General features: G+C 38.9%; 2 protein-coding genes across 6 annotated transcripts; one reads left to right on the top strand and one right to left on the bottom strand.

Annotated features, from left to right (window-relative positions):
• Positions 1 to 993: 993 nt before the first annotated feature.
• On the bottom strand, positions 994 to 14,476 carry LOC104961305 (zinc finger protein 362-like). Of its 3 annotated transcripts, none has more exons than XR_800084.1 (9): positions 10,669 to 14,476; positions 7,533 to 7,596; positions 6,404 to 6,644; positions 5,969 to 6,091; positions 5,167 to 5,527; positions 4,504 to 4,694; positions 2,720 to 2,798; positions 2,446 to 2,604; positions 994 to 2,352 (listed from the first exon to the last, which is right to left on the bottom strand). XR_800084.1 is itself a non-coding variant. In XM_010789573.1 (9 exons), exons 2-9 carry the CDS (start codon positions 7,593 to 7,595, stop codon positions 2,233 to 2,235), a joined length of 1,371 nt encoding a protein of 456 aa, XP_010787875.1. In that variant the 5' UTR covers position 7,596; positions 10,669 to 14,476; the 3' UTR covers positions 994 to 2,232. The 3 variants fall into 3 exon arrangements, 2 of the variants coding, with proteins under 2 accessions (XP_010787875.1, XP_010787876.1); XM_010789573.1 differs by having other exon boundaries at positions 4,504 to 4,728; XM_010789574.1 differs by having other exon boundaries at positions 4,504 to 4,728; positions 5,167 to 5,494.
• Positions 2,254 to 17,378, top strand: LOC104961307 (uncharacterized). Of its 3 annotated transcripts, none has more exons than XM_010789575.1 (4): positions 2,254 to 2,343; positions 14,484 to 14,620; positions 15,181 to 15,330; positions 15,680 to 17,377. In XM_010789575.1, exons 3-4 carry the CDS (start codon positions 15,183 to 15,185, stop codon positions 16,771 to 16,773), a joined length of 1,242 nt encoding a protein of 413 aa, XP_010787877.1. In that variant the 5' UTR covers positions 2,254 to 2,343; positions 14,484 to 14,620; positions 15,181 to 15,182; the 3' UTR covers positions 16,774 to 17,377. The 3 variants fall into 3 exon arrangements, with proteins under 3 accessions (XP_010787877.1, XP_010787879.1, XP_010787878.1); XM_010789576.1 differs by having other exon boundaries at positions 2,273 to 2,343; positions 14,489 to 14,620; XM_010789577.1 differs by lacking the exon at positions 14,484 to 14,620 and having other exon boundaries at positions 2,255 to 2,343; positions 15,680 to 17,378.
• Positions 17,379 to 17,597: the final 219 nt, after the last annotated feature.

Below are 17,597 nucleotides of genomic sequence, written 5' to 3'. Positions count from 1 at the left end.
CTTGCTATTGTGGAGAAACATATCTGGCCCTTGTTAATCTTCATCATACAGAAGACATGTTTATCACTCTCTGCTCTAAGATACTTTTATACAATGTTCATTGTTATTCTATAATATCACATTGAGACATTACAGTGGGAGTTGTTGAAGGCTTTGTATTTGCCTTCGGCACATTAAATAGACCTTATAATGTCTTGTCAGGAATATAGATTTGAGATGGTATGACGCTGACAAACCAAGGACTCTTACACAGGAAACCACAAATCATGTTCTGTCTAACAAAAGGTTAACACAATTACCATATAGTCACGCGCAACATGTTCTTCTTTTAACCCAAACCATGACATTTTCCTAAACCTTATTAAGTAGTTTTGTTTCAACTAACGATGTGTGTTCAACACCTGCAGGTGGTTTTTCAATTTCGCCCATTAAAAAAAAGCATTAGAATGTTTTTTTTTGCAAGTGAATGCAGCCCTTTTTTGTCATTTTATACTTGTTTTAATTTGTACAATAAAATGCAAAGTACATGTTCACACAAGTCCAACCTGAACGATCATTACACTGAATCACCGATCATCACTGAATCACTGAATTCACAACGTTTATAGCTTGTGAACTGGAGTTGTTTAACCCTTTATTACTCGGCAGATGCTTTTCTCTTGCCCTGAAAGGTAATCCTTGGCTGGCTAATTGGGTCACAATTAAGTGAGATAAGTAAAAAGAATTTCCAAGTGAGTAAAGTCCAGAGCTTCAAAACACATTATCAACAAACATCTTCCTGGATAACCTGCCAATTTTGTAAAGCGTGAACACAGCACACCAACACCTGTTGAAGCAAAGGTGCATAAAGAAAGAGTCTGATGAGACATTATATTATTCAGGATTATGAAAAAAGGGCGCACATTAATGTTTATCTTGTTTGGCATTACAATCCCTTTACTAGGATGATTTCCTAAGGAAGAAAAAACAAAAAATGTCTCACCATCACTTGTAATTATAGAATGATTTATTATAAAACAGGTTGACAGGTAATATAGCTTATTTACAGTATATATCATGCCATGAAATAAAAGGCAAATGAAAGTGATAAAACAACAGCGTGGACCCTAGAGCGGTAACAAAGTTAAGGCTTGAATGTATATAAAATGGCAAAGGTGTCATTTGTAAAACAATGGCAAAAGAAGTGCTTCAGTTATACATTATAGCTGAAAACTAAAAAGAAACGTCAACATCAATGTTTTCCAGGACAGAAATACATCTGTCAGCAGCAGAGAGGGGTAACATTTATTTTTGTCACTTCATTTATGCATTTGTACGCCCGAAGTGGACAAAAAGCACTGAGTGCATGTTTCCCTTTAATAGGTAAACAATAATGATACATATTTTGGTTACTTTGGCACAAATGTATACCATTTCTTTGACGTCTAAAAAAACATATTTTTATTTCTCTCTCTGCACTAGCAGAAATCAGAAGCTCTCACATTCAATGCGTCAATTACACTTTCAATTCCCTTTTTGTGCGGTTTGCGTTTTTTTGGACAATTCTTGTATTTAAGGAAACATTAAAGTATTTCTTAAAATGTACCAATTTCAACTTGAGGACTGATTTGTATAACATTACAAAATATATGTAAAACTAAATATATCGATTTATCTAAATATGAGTTACACATCCTGGTCAGCGCAATCTTAACAGCAGGGTTAAAACATTACATTTTTTTAGGGGCATTATGGCCACGTGTTGGTGAAGCCTTGAACACACTGACATAAAAAAGTGGCACAGTTTACATGAATACACGTTATATAAGCATTCACCTTTATGATCACTTGGCCACTCAGCTAACGGAAGACTTTTTTTGATGCAATGATAAAAAGTAATGTACCATATAAAAAAAAAACACAATGTTATTTTGTTATAACACAAAAAAAATGTACTTTAGCTGCCAGGAGCAATACTTTTTTTTCTTTTTACTGTGAAGTCACATAGAAAAAGACATTTTGTGGCCTGTCATTTCCAGGCCTGAAAGTGCTGAGAAGTCATCTTTGGATGTCCCCGATAATACTATCTGGTCAGCAAAAAAGGTAAGGAGGAAATACTCATTAAAAGGGCACCTTTTCACAAGATACTCATATGATCTGGCACATTTCTGTAACCAATTTTAGGGTTTGAAGTCCATCAGAGGATATCACAGGAATCGTCTCTGATGGGAGGGCTGGAGACGGGTGAGGAGCTCAGATGAGGGAGATCCGTATAGGGATGGACGGAGACTCTGTCCTGTGCTGCGGGGACTGATGGGACACCACATGATCCACCATTGTGTGTTTGGACATGTGTTTAATAAGGTACGTCTCCTGGAAAAAACAAGGATAGAAGCAAACTTTCAGACATTTCCGCTACAGTTAGTCCATATTTGTTATTTAACTCGACTTGGATTTCTTACTCACCGACGTGTACGCCCTGCCGCACATGCTGCAGCAGTAGGCCTTGGCATTTTTTATTGCGTGTGCAGACAGGTGGATTTGCAGCGAGGCAGAGTCTGAATAGGCACGGTAACAGTTGGAACATTTGAAGGGCTTGTCTTTGTTGTGCTGCCTCTGGTGAGACTTCAGAAGGGGGAAATAAAAATGTACAGAAACTGAGTGACCTTCATGCAGCATTGCGAACGGTGTTGCCTTTTAAAAAGCATTAAGCTGTCCGAAATAACTGGTAAATGTTTACCTGCAGATTAGATAGCTGAGTAAATGCCTTTTCACACCCTGGATGGGCGCATTTGTACGGTCGGTCACCTGTGTGGATTCTGAAACAGGAAGATATTATGCAAATGTAAGCCAAAAACAGGATGCTACAAAAATTGCATTGAAAAACAAACTGTCAAATGTAACAACTTTAAAATGTAAAAAAAAAAAAATGTAAACCTAAATCTCTATCAGATTCTCATTTCCTCGTTTTTCTGGTTTGTTTCAAGATAAGTTTGAAGGTGAAGTCCTTGTTTACTCAAGGCCGTGGGCTGAGCAACTAAAGAATGCCTGCAGAGCAAACAAAAGGTTTACAATGCAGTGGCTTGTAACTATGGCTCCTTTATGCTCAAAGCTGCATTACAGTATTTGGGGCGAATGTTACTTATGACTGTTTCAAGGCCCTCCCTCAAGCACCGTCGCAAATGTTGCCCTTTCCAACTTAAACAATTTGCATACAATTTTGCATCAACAACCCCTTGTGTTGCGGTAGGATGTGTTACACAGATTATTGCTGCAACAAATAGTAATTGGTAGGGATTAAGGTGACAAAGATGTGGACCCCCTTAAGGGTCTGAGACATTTCTTTGAAAAATTACCTTCAAAATTTAGGTTTAGCTTATGGTGATTGTAATTGTACTGCTACAACAGTCATTTGAGGTGACATTAGTTAAGGTCACTTAAAATAAGATGTGAAATAATAATAATAACCCCCTGCCGTGAGAGTTAGTAGTCCTCTTTACATTCGTTGCCACGGGACTCAAGCCTGTGTGGCGGTGTCTAAACCTCCTCTAAACCTGTACATTGCTTTGGATTGAACTGCAATGCAATGTAATGTAGTATCATTTGCTCCTACTTAAGTGACAAGGTTGCAATACCAAACTGAAACACAATTTCCTACTGCTGCAACAAATTATTTTAAAGGGTCAGTTTTTTATTCTGAGGGTATTGAGAGTTGAAATATTCTTTACTTGAAATGTTTGTTAACCTCTCCTAAACACTAGTCAGGTGATCATGCTGCCAACAGTGTATGGAAACAGCTACAGTCATTCCTCCTGTTTATACTGACCATTACAATAACAATTCCTAATGCTGTTCCAATGTAAATGATGAGGGGAAAAATCTACCGCCCTCTTTCTGCTCAAAAATGTATTGTTCAGGCACTAAAGAGAACATTGTCTCAAATGGGGTTATCGTGGATATTTTAGACTGTAACCAAAACACTTCTGCTCCTCAAAGAAAATGAGGTCAGTTGGTTCAATACTGCTTTAAAAAAAGTACAATATTTAAAGTTTTACTAAGATAACACCAAGTTTATTGGAGACTATTTATATTGAAGCCTGTGAAATAATACATGAAACCTAAAGTATAGATGAGGTTTAAGCAGAAATCATAAGTGGGAAGTGGGAATTGGAAGAAAAGTTTTTTTCGTTGTGTAATTTGGTTGAAATGACATTTAAAATGTGGATCTAACTACTATATGTGCATAACATTAATACCTGCTGGAGACTGCAGGAAAGTTGAACAAATTAAAATAAAAAATATTTGTAATCTGTGATTTAAGAAACATACCTCAGGAACGATACATAAATCCTTTTGACTACAACCATATTCCACCACAGTTTCGGATTTATTTGCTCTTTAGGAAACAGCACAATGTAGTGGGCTGCTCCAACAAGTAATATAAGTTAAGGTATTCTTCACTTTATATATAGACAATAACATCAAAGACACGGCTGTCAGGGCCATGCTGTGTTGAGATCAGACCTGGTGTGCTGCTGCAGATGGGAGAGCTGGCGGAAACATTTCTCGCAGTAGGAGCAGCGGTAAGGTTTGATGCCCAGGTGTATGCGCAGGTGCTGGGCCAGGTACGATGCATTTGCAAATGACTTCGTGCAGTGAGGACACTTGTGAGCCTTGGCCTCTGTGTGTGTTTTGGAGTGGATCTGCATGTCTGACTTGGAGAAGAAGGTCAACGGACACATTTTACACCTGTATTAAATCAGTGACACAGAAAGAGGACATACTTTAAGGACACGCACAGAGACACAACTGCATACACAGAACACATAGACATATATACAGTAATTGTTCTGTTGATGAAATGCAGATTTGTATTTTTTCTAGTGTACTAGTGTACTGTGTTCACGTCTTGTTCTATACATTACATAATTTTTGAGCAGCTTTTATATTTTGGTGAGCCAACTTCAACATGTTTTAGACATTCATTTAATTTCTATTCTATTTTATTCTTTATTGTAGATTAAACCGCTAGGTTCACAAATCAATATATTTTCTCCTATTTACCAGTCCAGAGAGATTTATAACCTGCCATATCTCCTGGAATACTGAAGCAAACTAATTTGAGCCATCATATCATGGTGAGACACTGCACCTTTGTTATGTACGTATGTAACGTTTCATTCTTACCTGTAGGTTTTTCCTGGTTTGCTAGTAATACTGGCACATGACTGGTCGTTGCCTGAGGCTAGGATTGGGTAGGGCACTACCAAAAGAGACGACCCATTCTCTGCTTTAATCCTCTTCCGCCCTCGTTCCTCCTTCGGAGGAGGGCCGAGGAGTCCTACGAGGCCGCCGTTGTTCTTTCCAGACTCAATTCCATGGCTGCAAGCTAAGCCTGTGATGAGGTGAGGCATTGGGGCTCCGCCCAGCCGGCTGTGGCTGCTCAAGGTGGGGGTGTTGGGGGTGATTATCTCTGAGGTGTTGAGGTTGCCTGTTCTGGAGGCCAGCGCCACACCTGATTGGTTCAAAAGTAATGACAAGGACATGCCTGAAATAAGTTATCATCTAATTTCCAATTCATACACCAAGGGCAACAGTCTGAACACACTGTAATCATATGAAATATGTTAGGGTGCTAACAGGATGCTAGGATGCTGACAATTGCTAAGCAGGCTAATGTAATATGAATCCTCTTTGCACTACTGTTTGCAACCCAACACTAATGTTTTCGTTAAATGTTTACATAATTCGTAGGCTGTCTCCTGCACATACATACAGCACAGCGAAGTCTAAATTTCACTTTCACATTATTTGAATAACCAACGACAAATGAAAGCAACAAACCACAAATACTGTTTCAGGACAACATTCTTTGTTTGTGCAGCAACTGGAGATCCAACCGTACAACATTTTTCATTGTAATTTAAGACACCTTGTATGGCGACTCAAAAGGTGCTCTATAAATAAGACAATTTCATGTTCAAGTTACCTGAGACATGGTTTGTCCTGGAGGGATCGATGAGTTGGCGCAGATGCCAGTCTTCCCATAATCCTCTGGCTTTTATAGCTGCCTTATCGTCCAGATTCAAGTTTACATCTCCCAGAATACGACCTGGTAAAAATGTGATGGAGAATTCATATTAACAAAAAAAAGTATAACTTTCGTCATTGTGATCAACTTTAGTGTCTAAAGGAAAACATTTCAAGATAATGAACAACACTTTCATTTAGCTCATCATACAGCAAAACTAATAGTCTTAACCTTTGTGTTTTATAATATTGACATACTTTTGCTTCAATAAGGTTTTGAATGCAGAACATTTAGTGGAGTATTTCTACAGTGTGTTGTACTTTCTGAATACTTCTTCCAACACTGGTATTAGTGAGTGTAATGGCAATAACTGGAGATGCAGGTGAGGAGTACCTGTCACTGAGCTGGAGGCGGGGCGGGCGTGCAGGGCGATATCAGGCTGGGACGGGCTATGGCTGTGGAGAACCTGCATCTGCTGAGCTTTGGACATCCCGTGCTGGCTGCCATCCGCCTGGATGAAGGGAGGCAGCAATGGCTGTTGGGAAGGGGCTGAGGCAGCGGGCAGATGCTGAGGTCTGATCTTCTCTGCCATCAGCTGCTCCTTGATTTTATTGATCAAGACTAGGTTATCCAGCTGACAGCCAGGAAACAATGTTTGAGACAAGAGAAAATCTGATCAGTTCATTCAGTGACACTTAGTGAGGAGATGGTTCCCTCTAGAGGCTGATACAGAACATTGCACCCAAAACTATTATACTGTAAATGTCGCAAATAGTACATGATATTTAACGTTTAACCTGGTTTTCCCAACATTTTTGTCTTGACTCCTTATCACAGGCTAGGGAATTTACTATCTATTTTTCTGATTTCTCAAATTTAAAGAATTTATAATACTAACAAGTATATCTCAAGAATTAAAGCTAAAACAAGAGAAGATTAAGAAGAAAAAGCACAGCTATTTTAAAACACATTGCTTTAATGTATCCCTTTATACATCAGGTGAACCCTCAGATTAATCTCAGGACCAAGTAATGTCATTATGTTTTGCTGACATTTAAATTAGAAGTAGAGCTAGAACCAGCAGCCACTTAGCTTAGCACAAAGACTGGAAGCAGAGGGAAACGGCTAGCCTGGATATTCAAAGGAAAACTAACTTTTAAAGCTCACTAGTTAACATGACATTTCTCCTTGGTTTAATCAAAAACAGAAGTTTAAAAAGGACAATTTATTAATCAATCACAATACAAATTTAATTTTATAACGTCAGTTCTTGTATAGAATAAACAAACCATGACAAATTGTCAGCTTAAAATGGTTTAAAATGCTTTACCTCCTGGCTGCAGCTTCATATGTACCGTAATACAAAGTGGTATCAATCTTTTCACCATAAATAAATGTCAAACAATTTCTTTAAAATTATGCATTATTTTAAAAACATTTGAAAACAACATGAAGACAAGATGCTGTTTAGTAACTTCCACAGGCTAACATGCGCATTAGAGAGAATACCAGAGTCGCTCACCTGGCCGGGCATATTAGGAGGTGGATGCCAAAAATAGGGATTGTTAAAGCGAGGTTCAGCCATCCTGAAATAAATACACAAGGATCATAAATAAGGTGAGTGCAGCTTCTCTGTTCATCAGTGAAGCAGTATGCATCAAGTACAAAATGGTAGACTGGTTAGACAATGCTTCTTAACGTTAATTAAACAAAGCAAAATGTACTTGTGAATCCTCATCCGGTGAATAGGTGAGTGATTTATCATTCTTTTGGTTTAATTTACATTTTTAGAGTTGTAATTTAAACCCAAAAAGAGAAGATCAGAGCAAACCTTGAATCATCTAGAAACTTCTCAGGATAATTCCGATTATAGTTCCTGTAGTTTATCCTGTTGGGGAGCCACCGCAGTGATATTTGCCTTCAAAACTACATTTATGTGAAGAACTTTTGTACGTGTACAAAAAGGTGGTGAAAAACAAGCAGCAGCTGACTGTTTGACGTGATGGTTTAAGATAACTATTTTCAAAGACATTCTGTAAAATGTATACCCCTTTCCACAAAGTGCAAGAGGAGACATGTGTCTTTACACGATGCTTCATCACAGATAGCAGAGAATATGTTCCTGTTGTCGAAGGAGGACGTTTAAGTGAGTGATGCAGCTTTTTCTTAAGATTTCCAACTACAGGACTTCGGAATAGGCATGCTGCCTGAGAGATAGGCTCTCAGATTGTTACAACGGCTAGTTAGAGAACTGTTATCAGAGAAAACAGAAATGTTAAAGTGATGTGACTCAGATCCTAATCTGTCACTGTCTGTCTCCTGCTCGAAACATGGGGCCCTGACAGGTTAATGGGAAACAGAAGAGCACAGTCTGCCCTCATAGTAGAGCAAGACCTGAATAACATAGTCAAAAGCGGAGAAGTCAGTAAGCAAACTGAATATAATGAACATGGAAAGACTAAATGAGAATGCTGCACACACATATTGTGACAGTATTTTTTTCCTCTTTTTATAATTCAACATAGGAGCATGTATATTATCTTTAAATGACAATATTTGATTATTATGGTTTGAAGTTGGGCATAATGCTTCTCCACACTGACCAGAAACCGTTTTTACGACAGAGATGGCTGCTCACTTGCGAAAGTTTTGATCTTAAAAGGTTTTTCTTTCCATAGCTTCTCTTCTCAAACTCGTATGAAGTTTCTTTTTTAAAACATTTTGCATTTGCGTGCTTTGGCACACTTCACCATTCCTAAGTCTGTTTGGCTTAGCAGAGGCATAACACAGTCCATATCCGTGAGCCAAGAGAAACAAAAACGATACGTTCAGGGGTACGAGCGTACAGAAAACCCTACAAAATATTTCTCTAATGATGCCAGTGGGGATCAGTTTCACTTCCTGGAGACTTTCTGCCTCGAGGGAGGAGGCTCAGTAGTTCGACGGCATCTCTGTGCCACTTCTTTGAATGACACACAGAAAGAAATGAATGGCAGTGAAGTTATTTCTATGATCAACAGTTCCTGTGTGTTGCTGTACATTCATAGTGTATGTAGGATATAACAGAGTCCTCCCTATAACCTGTGGAGTCAGGTCTAGACTGCATTGCTTTTGTATTAACTTTAAGGGGCCAGGATAGTGTTGTTGTGTTTGCTTATTTTTGCTGAGTTTAAAAAAAGATTTATTAGGACTATTCATTTCCTTGTGTAACAGTGTTCAAAGCATTTCCAGCAGGTAGAAAATGTAGTGTTTCATATGCAGGTGCATTACAGCGTTTTAAGGCTGCACTGAGGGTTATTTTTCATCCCTTTCATGATTAATATTAGTTATTGTGTTGAAATACAATTTCTTTTTAAAGCAGAAAATGTTGAAAGATTGTCAATATAATTTCCAAGGACGCATGTGTTGGTCTAAAACTATTTTCAGTTAACTATAATATATATCAAATGATCACATTACACTTTGATATTAAATCAGTATCGCATCTGTAGCATTATCAACAGTTTTAATTGATTTTCTATCGATTGACTCTAAAAGGCTGTTTTAATTTCTTATTACAATGTTAAACTTGATGGCCTTTTATAAATAACAAAATCCTTTATCAATAAATTACCAACATGTTTCACTGCATTCTTTCCTAATTTAAGGTCAAAAGCAAATATCTTGTGGCTTTCAATACTCTATAAAGAATTAGAAGAGTATCAATAAAACCACATATAAAGGATTTTAAAAAGGTGATGCTTAGACATACTTAGACTACATGCTGTTAAATCTGCAATAGCTGTGTGTCTGTATAATTAAACTAGTAGAGGAATCTAAATATACAATAATTCTGCAGATGGTCATATATCAAGTGTTACCACAAACACGTGAACGTAGCAACTCCTTTGCAAATAGCATCAGTGTAATAAACAGTTAGAGCACCTCTAGAGAGAAATGCAATCCCAGGAACTAAAGTTAGGGTTAACTTTGGCTCCGTTTCTGTACATGCTGTGCTGAATTGAGCCAAAGAAACAGAATCTAATGTTTGCATCTAAAAACCCGAGCAGCTTGTAACGAGAGCATCTCCTCCAGAGAAACGATCCTCCGCAGCGCCTCGCTCCCTTCGCCTCTCCCACATTCTCAGACAGTTTATTAAAAAAATTCAGACAAAAGGAAAACAAAAATGGCAGCCCTGTCTTATTTTTATAAGCACTGGACGCCATATTCTGCAGATCCGAATGTAATAAGGACATAATTCCTCCAGATCTAGGCCTAATTACGCGCTGTTGTGATGCGTCGGCGTGTGGCGTATTTGCATTAAGCGTACGAATGATTGTTTACTTTGATTTGCAGGTTTGAATAGCCCGGCTTGAGGAGGAGAAAAAAAAAAGATCCTGACACTTCCTACAACAATCATCATGCCTTCGCTGAATGCTCTGCAGCTGCTGAGCCACAAACCCAAATGTCGATGTAGATTCTGGCGCGTATTGAAAGCTGTTATTTGCACGACAGAAGAAAAAGAAATCAGTCTTTATCGGTGCAAATGCTGTTATTTAATACAACTTTTGCACGACTTGAGCAGAAACGGTGACAAAGCCACACATGGAGAGCTGTGTGCGAGAGATAAGAGCAAAAATAAAAAGAGGCAGAGAATTTGCATCGAGCGGCCAACATACCTGAACCAGCGAGGGAAGAAATGTTTTATAAAGGATTAGACTCTTCTTTCTGCCTGCTCTCAGTCGGACTTCAAACCTTCCGGGTCGCCTGCTGTTCACTTCTGGGGGCTGCAGGCGTCTCACAACACTGAGCTGAAACTGATTTTTTTCAACCCATTTTCGTGTTTCTATTTTAACGCTGGTTAGTTTCTTGCAGATGTTGTGGTCGCGTTAGATACACTCGTGCAAATGCGTGGGTAGCTTATATTGATCATATTTTTTCCTGTAGACTACAGTCTGCCTAATATTAACATGTCTACATTTCATTTATATAGCACCTTTTATACATAAAATGCAACTCACATGCGTCACAGACTGCACAAAAAGGCACACATTGTAAAAAATGCTGCTCCAAAATCAAGTAAAAGATGAATAAAAACAAGGTGTTTTCGCTTGGAATAAGTGAAAAATAGTTTGGTAAGATTTATTGAGATTAGTTTGGGATATTTAGATAAATATATATTGTAATTAGCTGGGGAAAATCAGGACATCTTGTGTTACAAAATAAACCAGAAATTCTCCAAAGATTTCTGTTGGCGATTGTCCAATAACATTTGTTTTCTTAAATCAAGCAAGATTTTTTTCTTGAAACAAGATGATCCATCTTTTACAAATACCATAGCAGCTTAAAAAACTTGTTTCATCTGAGATACAAATCTAAATAAATTATTTTCGAGAGTGTTTGACTTAAAAAGATACATAAGATGCATTTTCTAAAAACAAGACCCTATATCTCACTGCATTGTTCTTAAGTTATTATGTCTTATATCAAGTGTAAAGACATTCTGACTAGAAATGATACAAACTGACTTGGCAAGAGTTCAGGTTTTCACAGTGCAGGTACAGTTATTGAAGCAGGCTGTCTCTTGTGCATCATCACCAACAATATTCTCAAATAAACACAAATAAGGCTGAATAAGCTCTAGTATAGTGAATATTCTAATGAGAATAATGTTGCATGTATTTCAAGATCTGTATGAAAGTCAGAGCAGAAAATATGTGATCTTACTCCAGCAGTGTAAAGCAGATGATAATTCAACTCCTGAATGTCCCTACTGCGGTAAATAAAGGCCCACTTTCTCTCTAATGACAGGTTTATATTGACCTCTTTTATGCTGATTTGATGACAGCTTTGCTCAGACACAGTTGATCAAATGAGCAGTGTGATTCAAAAAAGTGGGGGGCATTCTAGGTCAAAACTGAAAGGGAATGACTGGTGCTTTGAATGCTGCATTTTGACTGACTTATTGATTTGCCCGTATTTCTTACAATCAATCAGCCTTCTGTTTTTCATTTTTCAGTGTGTATGTGTGTGCCAGGTCAGGATTGCAATGTAGAATAGGCTAAATATGAAGTGTAATCCGCTCAGCAGCAGCATGACAGGCTGCTAATATGCTCTGTGCTTAGCTCAGCAGGAGATGGCACTGCTGCCACAAGCTGGAGGAACAGCGATCATGGTGCCTCATGGATGAAAGTGTGAGGAGATAAACATGATGAGCCATCACTTTACATATGAAGATGAGACATTACTTAAATCACATGCTGGTGAAGTGTTTTTATGTAGGCAGGCTCTCAGATTATCTCGTATTCAAAAGACTCGCCTGGTGGTGATGTAGATGTAATATGTTATCCAACTCATTTGTATCAATAAAGAATAAAACCCAAAACATTAAAGGGGAGATATTTTGCTCATTTTCGGGTTTATACCCATATTTTGGTTCATACTAGAACATATTTACATGCTGTAAAGTTACAAAAAATTTTTTTTTTATCATACTGTTTATCTTAATACACCTGTATTTATGTTGGAAAAAGCATATTGTGCTCTTATTTGCTTTTGAGAAACATATGGCACAACTTTGCTCTGGTTCTCAGGCTGTAAGAGGAGTCTGGGGGCAGTACATGTTAATGAGCCTGCATATAACATAGGAAGGGGGGCAATTCAAATGGCTTTCTAAATCTTTTCTAACTAAGGTTGCCACCAAAAAAACTGACAATATTTGTAATTGTACAGTATGGCTTGATAGGCACTCTAGATCGGCTGCCCACATGGTGCACAAGAACAGCAAAAGTGAGTTGTTCATGATATTCCTGTTTTAAATATATACTATGCATATAAACGGCCAACTGAGCCGTCACATGACCATTTTTGATTGTCATAAATATGTCAGCATAAACAACTAAAACTGTTTCCGTCATTTATAAGTATTGAGGAACATTCAATTCAACTTTTAGTCCACTCTGCACCCTGTACACATGGCTGCTTTCTTGCCTGCATCATCTTGACCTACATGGTGCTAGCACACACACAAACAAAGTAACACACACACACATTCAAATGTTTCTTCTCGTGTTCATAATGAAATGCAAATCTCCACAGGTTTCCATCGCATAGCTTTGACTGGGGATAAAAAAGAGGATGATTAGAGAGATACTGTAGACCTATCTAATGTTATTATTACATCCACCAAAGCTAAATACAAGCAGTTAACATTCTCTTCGGTCAATCTCTCACATCTTATGAACTTAAACTTTATTTGAGCTTCATCTGACTCTGCTTTGCAAAAAATCCTGTGTACATATACTGTGACTCAGTAAAATAAATAACCATAAAACCTGATAACTACATGTGGTTTCCAAACCTCTTCTTTGTATCAGTGGATCACAAACAGACGGGTCTAATGGCCTCCTGATTTTTAAAACCAGTCTCATGAGCAGGTCCATTTCAAAGCTTTTCAAGGTATTTTGATTGTGTCACACAATCCTCGTCTCCTTTCTCGGCCTCGGAAACAGCACAAGGTCCATTGAGGGGCTGTTTTGGGGCTTTTAATCCATCATATCACACTTATCAAGGATGAAAACTCAGCTTTAAAGCCAAAGTGAATGAGATGTCCTCAAATGTCTCTGAAAATTACAATTTCATGACAATTTGGCCAACACCCATACCCTAACGAATCATGCGATATGATCAAAAGATCCAGAACGGCTGTTTAATTGACCTTATGGTGTTTGTGATCATTGTTTACAAGGTCAAGGGTGAACTTTCTGGGTGTAATGCTTTCAAGTCATCAAATAGGGAATAACAACTTCATCTTTTCACGTTTTTTGCATCTTATTCCATCCGTGACGAGAATAGCGCTTTATACCAGTTTTATTTCCAAGATTGGTTCGAACATGAAGTACAACTAAATACAAATGTCTTATGACTTTTAATCTGAGAACAGAAAATGAGGCAGTTTTGTTTTGTAGATACATAATGTATGTATGCTGTATTTGTTCTTAAATGTTTTTTGCTTTTAATCTGTAAAGCACTTTGAATCGCCACGTGCTGAAAAGTGCTATATAAATAAAATTGCCTTGCCTTGCCGAATGTATGATGCAACTCTACTCTGTTTCTTAAACATAATGGAAACTAAAGCAACCACTGTCGTCCATGATTCATAAATAAGGGGGAACAGTAATAGGGTCTGAGGTTTAAATGTAACATATTTAAAGCATGAATGAATCATTTTGTGATGTGTTATGTGATCTACAGTCCAAAACTGCTAAATGAAACAACCTGCATGCTGTAACCTTTGAAACTAAATACTGCAGTTTGAGCAAGGTGTAACAGGATTGTTTGCATGAAATATCTTTTATCCAATACTTTAACTTATGTCACGCACTTTTGATCTCTCACTGTCAGTTAGTTAGTTACTTAATCAGTTGTTAGACAGGTTTTCTTACTTACACAAACTGTGCCACACCCTCTCTGAGGCACTGTCACCTCTACCCAGGCCAGGTGCAGCAGGGAGCACAGGAGGTGGGGGGGTCATTATCCCCATGAGGGCGGAGCAAAAAGAGAGGTGAAGAGCAGGATGAAACATTTGAAGCTCATACTGACATGTTGCTCTGAAGGCTCCTGTGAGTACAGGTAAGAACTAATGAACTTTTCCGCACTTTTAAAGCAGACTCATAGTTTTGGGTTACCTGTAGTTTGACTTTTCATTCTGTAAACATGTGATAAGAGATTATGTTCTACAGGTTTAACAAGTCTGATTGATTCATGGTCTGGAGGTGGTTATGTTTACAGTCAAGTCACAACAACAAAGTCTGTCAGTACATTTGCATGTGTTCACATTACTGAGTAGTCTCATGGCATGTGTTTATTCATTGCTAGTGTTTAACATCACTTTTTACAATCATTTTAAGTATGTTGACATCAGTTTTCTAATTTTTCAACGTCTGTAACTGGTGTATCTGGTCCGTAGTTCACTACTAATGTAAACAAGAAAATATTGATCTGCAACCACGTCAGAAAGAATCCCTGACAGTGGAAGGATCATGTAAAAACATTACATACAGATACATATTAACATCGATGGGGGGTTTACTGACAGCAGAGTGCCGGGAATTCCTGAGCTTCTCCACCCTGAGGCAGAAACAAAACCAGTGTTTCGTTACATTCAACCCATGTATGTGTTGTGTTTGCAGCCATGGATGGTGTGTTGGAAGGAGCGACGGTGTTATGTGTGTGTAAACTGGCCTGCAGTCTGCTCTTCCTGCCATCGCTGACTTCCTCCTACAGTCCCGCCAGCTTCTGCTGCTGCTGCCTCCTGCTCTTCACCGACTTCCTGGTCACAGGTGAGCGTCAGTCCAGTGTTTCCCAGTATACTGCTCTCCCATAGCTGTATCAAAAGGGTTTCATGTTTTTTAACGCCTGAAATATCTCAGTGTTGTTTTCTCACTAAAAACCATAAAGATGAAACAACTTGTTGAAACAAACTTTTAGGATTTCATTTCATTTGACCTGTTTAATAATAAACAAAGTAGTTTTATTGTTACACTAATTAAGACACAAATGAATAATCCAGGCAGATGTTGTAAAGCACGTCTTCATAGGATATTTCTAATAATATTGCTCCACCATCTTTCCACATACTGCTCTACAGTGACCTGACTGATTGACCCCTTTATTTTTTTTCTCCTACAGTTTTTCTGAGTTTCCTTTGGATCTTTGAGTCCTGGGTCTCTGAGCTGACCCTACTTGGCGACGTCATTGCCCTGCGCTTCCTGATCTTCCTCAGCGAAACATACGGTGCAGTGCTGCTCCTGATCACTCCTCTGATCGCAGTGGAGAGTGTGACCAGACTGCCGTGGCCTCACTCTGTTGTTACTATCCGGAAGGCCTGTCCTAAAGTGGACTCTATCGAAAAGCTTTGCTTTGTTATTGAGGTAAATGTGGAAGAAGAGGAGGTCAACAAAGACAGTGAAGACACAGAAAAGCGCTGGTCTCATGTTGTCAGCTACCTCTGCTGCCTGTCAGTGTGGGTCGCTGTCGCCTTCAATGTCAGTTTGCGATGGAAGCAGGAGGAAGTGAGGGCAGTTGCCTGTTTGCACTCAACCAACTCCCTTGTCAGATGTTTGCCCAACATGTTCGGCCACATGCCAAGCAGCGTGAATCCCCGCTGGGGCATGGCCTTCCTCTTCTTCCTCCTGATCGTCCTGACCAAGAGCCTGGGCCTGATCGGACGAAACCTGGCCCCTGCACAGACACACAGAGAGAAATCGGGAGTTAACAACAATGGCGACAGTTGCTGTAAAGACCCTGTTCCAACACTGTCTTCCCCCTCCAGGCCTGTGAACCCTGGGATGGTGGGGTTGGAGCCAGAACAGTGTGTTGACCCAGAGAAAACAGAGAGCAGCTGCACTGTTCACAGAGCGTATTCCTGGAACAGCGTGCAGATGTCGGCGTATCACCATGGAGACTTTGTCCTCATCTCCCCTGAGTGCTTGTCTGTAGAGAGAGGACAGAAGCATGAGAGGACAAAGAGAGGTACACCTTGTGCATTTCCCCTTGAGGAACATGTGGACTCACAATACAGGAGCCAGAATGGGTGGCGACAGAGGGGTTTTCCCTGCCCAGGGGTGAATGTAATGATAGGTTTCCTGGCTGTGCTCTCCATTTTTGTGCTGCCTCTTTACCTGAGTATGAACATTCTAGTGATCAGGACTATAGAGACTCTACTGGGGTTTTGTATCACATCTTTAGTTTCATCTGCAGCAAACACAAGCAACAGCTCTTAGATGAAACAATTGTATAAAACCGACGGATGAGAAGCAAAAGTGGTGGCTGTTTGCAACAGGATCACCAGATTAATATTGCATGTGTGCTGACAGCAGGTCTACCTGTCGACACCGGTTTGAATAAAGTGTAAATAAGCATTTCTGAGCAGCTATTCACATGTGAGGAATAATATGTGGAAACTGCTGAAAGGTGATGAGGAGGCAGGTTGAGGCGTGCTTGCAGTAAGACACTAAATAGACGGCTGGAAGGCCTTTTTTTTTACTGTTCAGAGCCTTAAGATCTGCGGTGATTTGTTATTACACAATGGGTTGTAGAATGAGCCTCTCCTGCATAAATATGTCTAATCCTGGGGAAAACAGCATTTTGAAAGTAGTAACATTAAGTGTTCTGAAGCTGCATCATTTAAACCCTACATAAAGCAATGTATAAATAAATACTGAGGGACTTGAGGGTGTAACACTGATGTTGTTTCTTCTTCTTTTTAGTTTGGTCTCAGTTTGTAAATCGTCTGGCATGGCCTTCCATATGACATACCAAAGAAATCATATAACGTACCAATAAAAAAACTACTGTTGGCCTGTGCCAACACACAATGTTTTTAGGCCCCTTGTTGTGTTTTAAGAAATCATCAGTAACAACTTAGGCAACTACTATGCTAAAAAAATATATAAAAAACACCTTTATGGATCTTTTGTTGCCGATTACTTTACTTGCTTAGTTAATTAATGCTGAATTGCCTATTGTAAACAGTACTGAGAACATCTCTGTTAAACACAACATTTAGTTACCTTAGTTTAGTGGGAATGCTGACACAGCATTCCAA

Source organism: Notothenia coriiceps, unplaced genomic scaffold (genome assembly GCF_000735185.1).
Source record: "Notothenia coriiceps isolate Sejong01 unplaced genomic scaffold, NC01 NC01_scaffold00033120, whole genome shotgun sequence".
NCBI lineage: Eukaryota > Metazoa > Chordata > Actinopteri > Perciformes > Nototheniidae > Notothenia > Notothenia coriiceps.
The sequence above is the reverse complement of the archived record's forward strand: the minus strand, read 5'-3'. Positions and strand labels throughout refer to the sequence as shown.

Bases quoted from the DNA above. Each gene is read 5' to 3' on its own strand.
- LOC104961307 (XM_010789577.1), top strand. From the start codon at position 15,183: ATGGATGGTGTGTTGGAAGGAGCGACGGTGTTATGTGTGTGTAAACTG. The intron at 15,331-15,679 runs GTGAGCGTCAGT...TTTCTCCTACAG, and splicing joins CACCGACTTCCTGGTCACAG to TTTTTCTGAGTTTCCTTTGG.
- LOC104961305 (XM_010789573.1), bottom strand. From the start codon at position 7,595: ATGGCTGAACCTCGCTTTAACAATCCCTATTTTTGGCATCCACCTCCT. The intron at 2,799-4,503 runs GTCTGATCTCAA...TTCCTGTTTCAG, and splicing joins CATCTGCAGCAGCACACCAG to AATCCACACAGGTGACCGAC. The intron at 2,353-2,445 runs GTGAGTAAGAAA...TGTTTTTTCCAG, and splicing joins GCGGCAGGGCGTACACGTCG to GAGACGTACCTTATTAAACA.